The sequence below is a fragment of the Erinaceus europaeus genome, chromosome 1 (genome assembly GCF_950295315.1).
Source record: "Erinaceus europaeus chromosome 1, mEriEur2.1, whole genome shotgun sequence".
NCBI classification, from domain to species: domain Eukaryota; kingdom Metazoa; phylum Chordata; class Mammalia; order Eulipotyphla; family Erinaceidae; genus Erinaceus; species Erinaceus europaeus.
In genome coordinates, this window is record NC_080162.1 from 22,517,505 (window position 1) to 22,531,061 (window position 13,557).

At 41.0% G+C, this 13,557-nt stretch overlaps 1 protein-coding gene across 4 annotated transcripts in view; it reads left to right on the plus strand.

Moving 5' to 3' along the window:
* The window catches only part of SGPL1 (sphingosine-1-phosphate lyase 1), a 58,464-nt gene that overhangs the window by 37,469 nt on the left and 7,438 nt on the right, over positions 1–13,557 (plus strand). For all 4 annotated transcript variants that reach the window (XM_060200973.1, XM_016188575.2, XM_007524139.3 and 1 more), the window contains 6 exons: positions 743–819; positions 2,560–2,688; positions 6,437–6,525; positions 8,765–8,870; positions 10,705–10,803; positions 11,460–11,609. In XM_060200973.1, coding sequence (XP_060056956.1) covers positions 743–819; positions 2,560–2,688; positions 6,437–6,525; positions 8,765–8,870; positions 10,705–10,803; positions 11,460–11,609 — 650 coding nt within the window. The remainder of the gene's footprint in view (positions 1–742; positions 820–2,559; positions 2,689–6,436; positions 6,526–8,764; positions 8,871–10,704; positions 10,804–11,459; positions 11,610–13,557) is intronic.

Here is a 13,557-nt window from a genome sequence, read left to right on the forward strand (position 1 = left end):
GCTGCAGCAGAAGCTGCTGGAAGGAGGTGGCTAATTCTGTGTGGGTTTCTGGTTTCCAGGCTCATCTCAAACAGGGGCCACTGAATCTAACATTTTATTTATTTATTCAGCTAGTTAGTGAAAGAGAGAGACAGAGATAAACATCTATATTAGAACACTACTCAGCTCTGGCTTATGGTGGTGCTAGGGGCTGATCTGGGACCTCAGAGCCTCAGGCATGAAAGTCTGTTGCATTTTCAGTAGAGTTGTCTGGTCCTGGATTTGCTTCTGTGACTCTGATGATAGTTTACCGAAATTTCACAACCCTGTTTTACTTGTTTCTGCTAACTCTGTTCATAATAGTTCTCACACTTCCTATATCTAGACCAGGAGACAAGACAAAAAAAAAAAAAAGAAAAGAAAAAAGCCACTGTATAAAATGATTAAAACTAAGCCATACAGAAAACATAAAATAGTATTGATAAAGAAGATTATCTTGCTGTTAGAAGGCAGTTTGGAATATGGATAGCAGTATTATTATTACTATTACACTGTTGTTGATAGTAATTGATGATTTCATTCTTTTGCTGTGATAGCCTTTTTTTTTTTTTTTTTACTACAGTACTGTGTATCTAACCCAGGGTCTCACACATGCATTCCACTGCTGAGTCAGTTACCCCCCTGGCCCCTGATTCATCTTTCTTAGACCCAACGACCCCATAGGTTCCTGCTTACTGACACACTGTCTTCACTTTCTCTCCAGATGTCGCATGGCATGAAGGGAAAGCGTCCGGAACAGTGTACAGTGGGGAGGAGAAACTCACGGAACTCCTGGTGAAGGTGAATGCCCACTATTTCAAGGGAATGTATATGGATTCTACCAGTTTATGTCACCTCATTTTTTTTTCTCCTTCCATTTGCAATTAAAAAATTACTTAATGAAAGTCTGTTTTAAAAATTCAAGAAGTTTAGGAAGTTTTTCTTTACCCAAACATAGGTGAATACCCACACTATCAATAAACGCATCTTTAGTCTATTAAACAGTAGCATGTGATTTAAGTTTCCAGGCTTTATAGATACCCATCATTCAAGATAACTGATTCCCATCATTTGAGATAGCTGATGCTATTACAAATGGAAAGGAGAGATAGAAGCTCTCTGTAAATGTTCTACACTAAGTCTCAAATCATATGATCTGAGAATGAACAGTAGTCTCATTGGTGATTTTCAATTTTTGATGACTTTTCCTGTCTTTAGTTCCCTCCATTTCTAGTGAGATTTATTTTTAGACCCTATTTTATCATATAAAGTTGACATTGTACTGATAGTCTCCTGCTTGATTGTAACTATGAGACATATATATTAAGGGGTGAGCCGTACTAAATAGTATGAGGTTTGCCTAGCTGTATCTTGCCATGTGCTGTAATCATTATTTCTGTGCTTTAAAATCTTTCAGTGAGGAGTCGGGTGGTAGTGCAGGTTAAGCGCAGGTGGCACAAAGCACAAGGACCGGCGTAAGAATCCTGGTTTGAGCCCCTGGCTCCCCACCTGCAGGGGAGTCACTTCACAGGTGGTGAAGCAGGTCTACAGATGTCTTATCTTTCTCTCCCCCTCTCTGTCTTCCCCTCCTCTCTCCATTTCTCTCTGTCCTATCCAACAATGGCAACAACAATAATAATAGCTACAACAATAAAACAACAAGGGCAACAAAAGGTCAAAAATAAATAAATATTTATAAAAAAAACATCTTTCAGTGGCTTCCTGTTATTTATAAGTTAGAACATAAGCCGGCCATGTTGCAGAAAACTGAAGTCCTTTCGTAAGCTAGCTCTCACCTAGTTTTTCCAACCACTTCTGTTACACAGACACCACATAGACCCACATCGTACTAAGTCCTACTGATCTGAATGGTGAATTCCTATTCATCTCAGAAGTTCCTCTCAAAATACGTCTCTTGACCATTTGGGATATTTTTTACTGCTCATTTATATACACCTGGTATTGTACTTTGCATGTGCAAAGCTGTATTAACTTATTGCCAGACTCTTATCAAATGATCCCATTTAACATATGATACCCAGAAAGGTTATTTGTTAGATTTCACAACTGGGAGTGAAGGTAAAGCTTGAGACTTCAAAGTAGCTCTGTTTCGTGTTTTAATCTCTGCTATTAGACCACATTTATCCTTTAAATATTATTATCTTTATTTATTTGATAGAGACAGTGAGAAATTGAGAGGAAGGGGGATATAGAGAGGGAAAAATAGAGACACCTGCAGCACTGCTTCACCACGCGGGAAGCTTTTCCCCTGCAGGTGGGGACCAGGGGCTTGAACCAGAGCCCTTGAGCACTGTAACATGTGCACATGTGTTCTCAGCCAGGTCCTCCACTGCTCGGCCCCCACATTTATACTTTTTTCTCGCCAAATTGCAAAATAACTTATTTTCATGTCTCTGCTACTGTATTGATTTTTTTTTTGGTTTTTGTGACATATCTTACATTTTTCTAGTTTCTAGAATTGTTGAAGTTTTGTTTTCTGTACAGGGTAATCACTTTATATCTGTTTGCCTTTCTATACAGGCTTATGGAGATTTTGCCTGGAGTAATCCACTGCATCCAGATGTCTTCCCAGGGCTGCGTAAAATAGAGGCAGAGATTGTAAGGATAGCTTGTTCCCTGTTCAACGGGGGGCCAGATTCTTGTGGATGTGTAAGTATAAGAAAGTGGCATTCAGTAAATCTTATTTTAATCTTGATATGGAAGAATTTAATGTTTATTACAAAAATGATATATGATCACCAGAGGAAGAACCAGATTAATAGCCATTTAAACATATTATAACTTTATAATCTGTAGGGTATCAACAATTTTGGTATATATTCATCTAGCTATATCTTTCCTTTAAAGCTTTGTTTTGAAAAATTTTAAACCTAGGTAGAGTTGCTGGTGTAAAGAACACCCTGGAGTCATTAACTATACATACTTTACTCCATCTATTCTCTATTTCTTTCTGTCCTTCTGCCTCCCCATCTAACCCATCTAAAGTGTAGCTTTGCCAAATTGTCGTAGTTGTTTTTTTTTCAATACATTATTAGTTTTACTTGAGCTAGAATTTTATTATTTTGCTATAAAGTGAATCTCGTTGAGTTGGTTTAAAAGTATAGAGAAGTTAGAGTTTTATTTTAAAGATAGATAGGGAGATTCTTTTCCTCCCTCCAGGGATTTTGCTGGGGCTTCCTGCCTATGGATTTCCACTGTTCCTTTAAAGATTTAGGGTGAGACACAGAGCAGGAGAGATAGAGACATAGAGGGGGGGGATAGAGGGAGAACCCTTTAGCGCTGCCTCTCTGCTCGTGAAGCTTCCCCCTGTTGGCCTCCCACGTGGTTGCCAAGGACTTGAATTGAACATCTGTTCTTACACAGTAAAATGTGTGCTTTATCATGTGAGCTGTCTCCTGGCCCCAACATGAGGATTCCTGTTCAATCTGCTTGGTAATTTTCCTAAATTGTGATTGGTAAAATTCTGGTTAGATTTGGTTTTTCAATACAGTTCTTTTCCTTGACTTGTGTATTGTTTATTTAAATTTATTATGAAGTGGTCTGGGAGGTGGCTCACTGGCTAGAGTACCAGACTTGCATGTGTGAGCTCACACTTGCCAGAACAGAGTGATGCTCTGGTCTGTGTGTCTGCTGTCTCATAAAAAGTGAAACACATCTTTAAAAAATATATTTCATAAGTTATACTGTAAATATGGTAATCCCTTTATTTATGAACCATATCTGTCTGTCTCTGCTGATTTCATGTATGCTGTCTTGTATCCATATATATATATATATTTTTTTTTTCTTTTCTACTATGTACCACTTACTTTCCTGGGAAAGCTTAACTTTGAGGCATAAATTGATTTTATAAGTTCTCCTAGAGATGATGTTTACTACTTTGACTACTTGCCAGAGAGTTGCCTGGAAGTATCGTCACACTGGAACTAATTGAAGTCAAATATTCAACCAGTAGTTTTGTAGTTTTGTACTACAGAATTAGTGTGGATTTGTATCACAAACTCACAGAAGTTACAGATTTTTGAGAGAGTCTTACTTTTCCTGAGTAAAAAAAAAAAAAAAAATGACTATCATGTCTTAGTTAATCCTCCATGTAATTCCTGAGCACTGAAATTTTCTTACCCAGTGGCATTTTAGTTTTCTATATGTGCATAATATTTCATTGACCACTGTCTCTTACTCTCTCTCATTTAAGCTATACTAGATATGGAAACATCGAGAGTTTTATTATCAATAGGTCCTAATGGATGACATTGGGTGAATCCCTTTAATCTCTCAGGGGCTTAAATTTCTGCCTGTAAAATGGAAAAGACATCTAAAATGTTAGGAATCTTTGGAAATGATAAACTTAAGAGAATCTCCACATAGTGCAGTGTTGTTTTCCTTACTTATTTTTGAAATACTCAATCTTAGGTGTTAACAAGAACAGCCAAGTGAGTATAATATGCCTATGTGCTGTTTCAGTCGTAGTTTACAGAGAGTGAAATCAGCCACTAAGAAAGGTTAGTTTACTGGCCAGAGAAATGACTGAGTGAGGAGAGCACAGGACTTAACATGCCTGAAGTGCTAGGTCTGACCCTGGCATCGCATATATACCAGAGCGGTTCTTTGTCTTTACCCTATCCTCCACCCCCATTACATAAATCAGTCTTGTAGCCAGGGAGGTTGTGCCCTGGCAAGAGCACCGGACTTGAGCATGTGGCCCCAAGCTGAACTACACACGCCAGAGTGATGCTCTGATGTTTTCTCTCGATCTCGCTCTCCCTCCCCCACCTCTCATGAAAACAGTGAACTTAACTAAAATCTTGTAATACACTGACAGATCGAGGGTCTGTTAGGTGTCAGTTACTAGGCTAGTTACTAGAAATATTGTCACAGTCAGATTGGCCCTGCCCTCTTGAGTTTGTATCTCAGTGAAGAAAACAGAATGAAGGAAAATGACTCTGGATTCTTTTTGTTTCAACTTTGGTAAATACATTTACTTATATCAAGGAGGCTAGAATATAAAATGGTGCAGAGAAAATGTTTTATTGCCTTTAAAAACTCAAGGATTTAGTTTCAGGTAAGAAAACAGACTTCTGTCTTAGTAAATAATTCTATTTTCCTCTCTTTCAAGCTTGTCAAAACCACAAGTTCACTTGGCAGAGAGTCTGAATGTCTCTTGTTGGCCTTATGATGTATTTGTGTAGTTTTCTAGAATTTTAACTTCACAGTTTCATGTTCCTCACTGAATACTGAACATTAAGACTCAATCCTAGGGGGCCAGGTGGTGGCTCTCTGGGTTAAGTACACACAGTAAAAGCGCAAAAACCCGTGCAAGGGTCCCAGCTTGAGCTCCCGGCTTCACAAGCAGTGAAGCAAGCCTGCAGGTGTTTTATCTTTTTCTCCCTCTCTCTATCTACCCTCCTCTCTCAATTTCTCTCTGTCCTATAGAATAAAAAACAAAGAAAAAGAACACTCAGTCTTGTATTCAGATGTATGAATCAGCACACGTGTTAATGAATTGTACACATCTGGGGTCTAGGCAGATGTGCTTACTCATAAACTGTTGTGCTTCTGCTCACTTTTTAAAACACTTTTTATTTTTGATAGACAAAGGGCCTTGCACATGCGCTATTTCCTTTCCTGAGTTGACTTTTTTCCCAGTTGAGATAGAGAGAAACCACAGCATCCAAGCTTCTCCCCGTGCTGTGCCATTGCCATGTAGTGCCAAGACTTGAGCCTGGTGAACTTTCTCTCTACCCCTGCTTATTCCTTCCCCCCTTTCCCCTTTTGTGCCCTTCCCCCTCTCCCTTCTCCTCCTTTTTTATAGAGCCATGGCCTTGAACATGTATGACTCCATTCCTGTCTGCTTTTTCTTTTCTTTTTTAAATTTCTTTTATTTTTATGAGAGATACAGAGAGAGAGACCAAGAGACCAGAGTATGATTTAAGGTAGTGCTGGGGTTTGAAGCTGAGACCTTAGAACCACAGGCATGAAAGTCTTTTGCATAACCATTATGCTGTCTCCCTGGCCCCCTCATCTGTTTTCTCGTTCAGCTAGAGAGAAAGGAGAAACACCACAGTGCCAGAGCTTCTTATAATCCTAAAGCACCACCCATGTGGTACTGGGGTTTGAACCTGGGCTGTGTACATAGCAAAGCACAGGCCCTACCCAGTAAACTAGCTCTCTGACCTCTGCTCATTCTTATTTAGCAGTTTTTACTCTTCTGAGCCAAGGTTGGGCTCAGGCAACATAATCCGATTTTTCTTTTGAAAGACAGAGCAGTGCCTGCTTTGCAGCATTCACGAGACCTTATCTGTGTCTGTAGCTGATACCATCAAGGTTAGTGCAGAAAGTACAGGCTGATGGCTATCCCTAACTCTGCTCCACAAATAGCTTCTCTCTTTTATTACAGGTAACGTCTGGAGGGACAGAAAGCATACTGATGGCTTGCAAAGCTTACCGGGATATGGCCTTAGACAATGGAATAAAAAATCCAGAAATGTATGTGTGTGTGCGGCTGTGGTGTCCTGCTCCCTGCCCCTTTTAGAGTAGTCTGTTTGGAATACCACCATATAAAACAACCTTGATCTGTTTTCTGCTTCTCTTCCTCTGGCAGTTTCAGCCCTTTTCCCTCCTGTCCTGTGCCCTTGACCCATATCCCTTTATTCAGCAACATCCCAAGTGGATCAGCCAATTAATTTTGAAGGTTATTCCTTCTTGCAATCTCCCAAGCTTACACAAGACTGAAATGAATGCAAAAGTGAAATTCTTATTCTAAAAGTGACAGAAGTTTGCATCTGTGAATTCTGTGGTACTTATAAATTATCTGGCTAACAACAGTCCCTCTGCTGAGTTCAGTGAAAGCTACTGGAATATAATTGCCAGCCTCAGGGTATTCCCTACAACAGTTTCAGCCTGAGGACTGTTTTCTAGAAAGAAAACTTTATAATCTTCTTTAAGATTTACCCATAATGCCACCTCATGGATCTAACTTTGATAATTGATTACATCCCTCCCGTGCAGAGTGTCCTTATATAGTATACTTATTGTTTTCTTTTTTCTTTCTTTCCTTTTGTTGCCTTTATTGTTTTATTGTTGTAGCTATTATTGATGTTGTTGTTGTTGTTGGATAGGACAGAGAGAAATGGAGAGAGGAGGGGAAGACAGAGAGGGGGAGAGAAAGACAGACACCTGCAGACCTGCTTCACTGCTTGTGATGTGACTCCCCTACAGGTGGGGAGCTGGAGGCTTGAACTGGGGTCCTTATGCCGGTCCTTGTGCTTAGCGCCACCTGCGCTTAACCCGCTGTGCTACCGCCCGACTCCCTAGTATGCTTATTTTACACACTTTTGGTTAATGCCTTTCCCACATTTGGCAGTGACACATGTTCATACATGTTCTCAGCTCAAGAAAATAAATCATGGAGCCAGCAAAATCACTTAACTTGGATAGTGTGCTTACTTTGTCATGGGCATGACCCAGGCTCACACCCAGTTTCCACTGCACTGAAGGCAGCTTCAGTGCTATGGGTCTTTCTGTCTGTCTCTCTATCTCTGTCTCTGCCTTTCTCTGTTTATCTGGAGGCAGAGAAAGAGAATGTGAAGAGACCACAGCAGTGAAGCTTCCCTCAGTGCCACGATGGACAGGCTTAAGCCTAGGCCGCACACATGGCAGAACAGCACTTTATCCAAGTGAGCTATTTCACCAGCTTGGTCTGTATTGAGAGAGAGAGATCTGAAATTTGACTTGGAGTGGTGAAGCACTTTATCCAAGTGAGCTATTTCGCCAGCTTGGTCTGTATTGAGAGAGAGAGATCTGAAATTTGACTTGGAGTGGTGAAGCCCCACTGAGGTTAAAAAAAAATTTTTTTTTTTTTGAAAAAGGAAAAGAAATCAGATTGCCATCTTTTTTTCATACATAAATCTCTGGTTCTTGATAGAAAAATTTTCCCCATAGATGGAACTGATTAATTTTAAGAGTGGAGTCATTTGAGGGGAGTCTGAAAGCAAATACTGAAGTATGGCTCAGTTTCCTTTTTCAGTACCACTTGAAATACGTTTCTAATTATGCAGGGAAATAAGGATTTAAAATATATATATATATATATATATATATATATATATATATATATATTTATGAGAAGTGGGGAGGGGAGCCAGAGCATCACTTTGGCATGTACAGTGCTGATGGTCAAACTCAAGACTTCATGCTTCAGAGTCCAGCGCTTTATCCACTTCTCTACCTCCCAGGCCATGAATTTTAGTCTCTTAGGGGACCATGGTCTTTCAGAATGGAGAGGATCACTTAGGGCCCCATTGCTTCTTTAGCATTCTGCCCACACAATCCTGTGTTCTCTGCTTGAGCATGTTCATTTCAGGAAGCACATGCCTTGTTGAGCTTCCTTTAGATAACCAGCCACTAGCAGGCGCTCCCCTATGACGTCCTGATCCAAATTTCCTGTCCTCTTTCTTGTACCTATCAGTTTTATGCTTTAGATTCCTCTGTGTGCGATAACTCCCCAGTTCTTCCTGTTGCTCAAATGATTTCATAATACTAGGTTTCTGTAGAAAGTAAGTTGATTTCTTTTTTTGTATTTACAAAGAAAATAATGCAAACACATTCAAAACTTGGGAGGAACAATAATTAGAAACTTGTGATGATTTAGATTCATATTGCTTTTATTGCTTTTAATCCCTGTCTTGTTCTGGATCTCATTAGTGTCTTCTTCCCTGTCATCCAGTGTGGCCCCCGCCAGTGCCCATGCTGCATTTGACAAAGCAGCCAATTATTTTGGAATGAGAATTGTAAGGGTTCCACTGAACAAAATGATGGAAGTGGATGTTCGGGTGAGTTCCTCTGAAGCTGTTCTGTGTTTTGGACTGTGAGAAGCAGGAAGTGCGCCTGATGGACTCTTTCCCCCCACCCCCAGAGTCACACACACACATACATTTGAAATGCCTTTGATTCTAGTAAGCAGAATTACAAAAACAGCTGATGTCAGTGGTGACTTATTGCACTTCAGTCTTTGCATAGATTCATAAATTCTTATAGGAAGATGGTGTTAGATTCATTTGAGTCTCTGAAGACCCAGATTTCACTTCAGCACCACTGCTTTCTTCAGCACGGATGAATTTGTCCTATGGGTCTTGCTGTGGTTTACCTGCCTCAATTAGTATCTTAGACATTATAACAGTAACTCTCTTTTTAGAAGAAAAGTATGCGATTTGTTAATACTAACATTTTATTGAGGTATAAATTGACAAGTTAATTATTGGAAACTAGAAATTGTTTTATTTAAGGTATACTACTTTGTTTATATATATATATATATATATACACACATATATACACATGCACAGTATTCATAAACTATTTAGTATAGCTCATCATGTTTGAAAGGCTACCTGTCAAACTCTAAGCAAATTTCAAGTAGACGTTGTAATATTATTAAGTATTGTCACATGACTATCCTTTAAAGTTTTAGGACTTACCTCACTTAACTAAAACTTGATATTCTTAGACCAGCATCTCCTGATTTCCCTCACCCTCCATCTCTTTATTTTTATTTTTTTCTGCTACTAGGGTTATATCTGAGGTTTGGTGCCCGCATGGCCGATCCACTGCTCTTGAGGCCTTTTTTTTCTCTTCTTCTCTTCCTCCTTGTCCTTCTCCTTCTTTGATAGAGACAGATATATTAACAGAGAAAGGAGGAATAGAGAAAGGTGGGGGAGAAAGAGAGAAAACTGCTCTACCTTTCTTGAAGCTTCCTCCCATATAGGTGGGGACCAGGTGCTTGAATCCGGGTCCTGGTTCATGGCAGCAAGTACACTTTCCTGAGGTTTCCTGTCCTCTGGCTCCTTGTAGCCACCGTTGTGCTCTCTGCTTCTGTGTATTTACATGACTCTTTCAGATTCCACATTTAAGTGAAATGCTGCACTTTTCATTTTTGGCAAAGTTAGGTTAACATGATATTCCCCAAGTCCATTGATAATGTTACAGATAGTAGTAGTTCTTTTTACAAGTCGAATGATATTCCTTTCATAACTGTCTTCATGTTTTCCATTTGAATGGAATATTTCAGTTCTCGGAGTGCTGTTAAGAGTCACGTTTGAGTTTTATCACTGCCTATTTAAAAGGAAAGGGGTTTTAAGTTTGTTATGCTTTGCTTTGCTTTGTCTTTGTCTTTTTCACCAGGCAACTGCTCAGCTTTGGCTTGTGGTGGTGCAGGGGATTGAATCTGGGTCCTGAGAAGCTCAGGCCTGAAAGTCTTTTTGCATAACCATCTGGCTGTCTCCCCGCCCTCTTCTAGTACTAGTGTTGTTTACGGATGAATAGACAAATGGGGAGAAGTGCAAGTAGTTTACTCAAGGCTTCACTGCTAGCAGGTGGGGCTGGAACTCGCCTTTGCCACACTCACCTCTGGGCCAGTGTCCTTTTTTTGTTTTTACCCTCACAGTGATGTTGCTGGGGGTTTGGGTTTTGTTTGCTTTGTACACTCAGAATGTGTTACCCTTGCATGTATTCTGTCAGCAGGGTGGTGAGGTCATCTCCTAAGCTAGAGTGTGCAGCGAGATGAAGGATGGGGCATGAGTAGAAATGGAGCTGTAAGCTAGTAGCCTAGCTTCTTCTTGCTGTAGAGAAGGATAGCTTCTCATTTTTCTTTCAACTTCAAACCCTCAGGCTATGAAAAGAGCCATCTCCAAGAATACTGCCATGCTCGTGTGCTCTACCCCACAGTTCCCTCACGGTGTGATAGATCCTGTCCCTGAAGTGGCCAAGGTATGTCAAAGAAACAGACTATTAGATGTTCAAGTTGAGATTTTAAAATAGAAGCTAATGGCACAGCACTTGGCAAATGGAAGTGAGTTGAGGTTTGAGCACGGCAAGGCAATGATGAATAGCTCTCATCAGCTCTATGGTGAGCTGTACAGCTGTGTTTGGAGCCTCTGGAAGTCACTCGCTTCTGCTGTCGATGGGGGGCTAAAAAAGTCTTTGTTTATTTTAGCTGTGTATTCTGAAGTAGTATTGATGCAGATGAAGAGATAATATGCATCAAGGGGCATGCCTGCCAGAGTGTACTCCAAGCCCCCCCTTTTCCATCTGCAGTTACTAAAGCAGCCCCCCCCCCCCCCAAGCAGCTCAAGTCAGTTTTGGAAAGCTTCCTGCTTGATTTTGCAGTGAATTTGAGACTGTGTATTTAAATAGCAAATAGACACTACATTTCAACTGAATTATTCTGAGGGCTAACTATGTTTGAAAGGTGAGCTTTATTAGGAATGCCAAGGGTAACTCGTTCTTTTTAACATGGGAGGCATAGGACACAGTGACCTTGTGGTAATAGTCCACCTTCTCATTTGTGCCTTGCAGTTTTTATCCTGTGGCTATAAATAAAATTCTCTGACAGTCTTTGTTTTTCTTTGTTCTTTTGGAACTAGCTGGCTGTTAAATACAAAATACCTCTTCATGTAGATGCTTGTTTGGGGGGCTTCCTCATTGTCTTTATGGAGAAAGCAGGATACCCACTGCAGCAACCATTTGACTTCCGAGTGAAAGGTGTGACCAGCATTTCAGCTGATACTCATAAGGTAAGCGGGGAAGAAACCAAATGCAGACAGCTGATATTTTTAGTCATTACAAACAAACTTGATGATTTCAAGCATTGGCTTCCCCCCTAAAATCTGCTCTCCTGCTCTCACGGGGGCATCTGACTCCGCTCCAGAGATAGAATCGACAAAGCTGGAACGAAATAGGATCTGTTATCTCTGTATCATGAGGCTAAGAGGATTTCTGTACCCGATGACTATAGCTGACTGTGATCTGCAAATGTTGTGGCCCTTCTGGGCACATACCCTGAAGCCTTGAGGCTGTTTAGGGTGGAGCGGGGTTGGTAGTGGAATTTCTGAAAGGATTATATATTGATGCTGCAGCTTCCATGCACCTGAGGCTCCAGCACCTAAGAGACAGGAGTGCCATGGGAGTCCTTTGGGGGGGGGGGGCGTAATATACTTACGAATGCCTGACTTGTAATGTGTGAAATGTCATGCTAGTCCCGCTGAACTGAGATAAAACCAAGATCAATTGAGAGCTCTTACAAACTTAAGTCCATACGTGAAGAAAGTAGGCACCTTAAGAATGTATGCCTTGGGAGTTGGGCTGTAGCGCAGCGGGTTAAGCGCAGGTGGCGCACAGCACAAGGACCGGCATAAGGATCCCGGTTCGAACCCTGGCTCCCCACCTGCAGGGGAGTCGCTTCACAGGCGGTGAAGCAGGTCTGCAGGTGTCTATCTTTCTCTCCTCCTCTCTGTCTTCCCCTCCTGTCTCCATTTCTCTCTGTCCTATCCAACAACGACAACAACAATAATAACTACAACAATAAAACAACAAGGGCAACAAAAGGGAATAAATAAATAAAATAAATTAAAAAAAAATAAATTAAAAAAAAAAAAGAATGTATGCCTTGCTTTGATTGTATTTCCAGAGTCTGTGGAATGAGCCCCAGAGCCTCACACACGTGTTAACTACTGAATGGCTTCCCTGGACCATTATCCCCCCATTATTTTAGTGAGGGGAGGGAGAGACAGAAAAGAGAGACTACAACACCATTGCAGTATCTGTGGAGTTCTCCCCCCACCCCTGTGCCTACAACACCATTGAAGTATCTGTGGAGTTCTCCCCCCACCCCTGTGCCTACAACACCATTGCAGTATCTGTGGAGTTCTCCCCCCACCCCTGTGCCTACAACACCATTGCAGTATCTGTGGAGTTCTCCCCCCACCCCTGTGCCTACAACACCATTGCAGTATCTGTGGAGTTCTCCCCTCACCCCTGTGCCACTCGTGGTGCTCCTGTGTGGTACTAGGGCTCAAACCTATGGCCTTCCACATGATAAGACATGTATGTGCTCAACTGAGTGAGCTACCTCCTACCCCCAGAGATTGTTTTAAACTAGAGTAAAGGCTTGCTTTTCCAAACTGTAGGTGAGTTAGATGATGAACAGGTGATCAACTAATCTTTAGTCTGGATATGACGCTACCTTGCCACTGACCCATCTCTGCCCTTCTACTTAACATCCTGCCTTGTGTGGTTCTGGTGATAAAATTCATACTGTGGGGACTAGAAAATAACTCACTAGGTAAGATATAAGCCTTGCAATACACACTGCCTGGCTTTGGAAGTGCCATGGCACCAGAGGAAGTCTTGGTATTATGGTGTTTCTCCTTGCGTCTCTGAAATAAAGAGAATGAAAAAGTTGACCCAGGAGCAATGGCATCCCACATCTGTGAAATCCCAAGAATAGAAGTGATAAAAACTCTGTGTTATCTTCAGTGAGAGAAAAGGGTGCATTTCCTATAAAGGAACAAAGTACATGTTTATCCCTTTGTTTATTTTATTAATGACGTAATAATGGTTTACAAGATCATAAGATTACAGGAGTACATACAGTCCCATATCACACCTACCACAACAGTTCTTCATGAGCTTGAAAGTGCTCTAGTGTAAGAAAGGGGAAAAAAATAGTTGGACCTGTTGGAT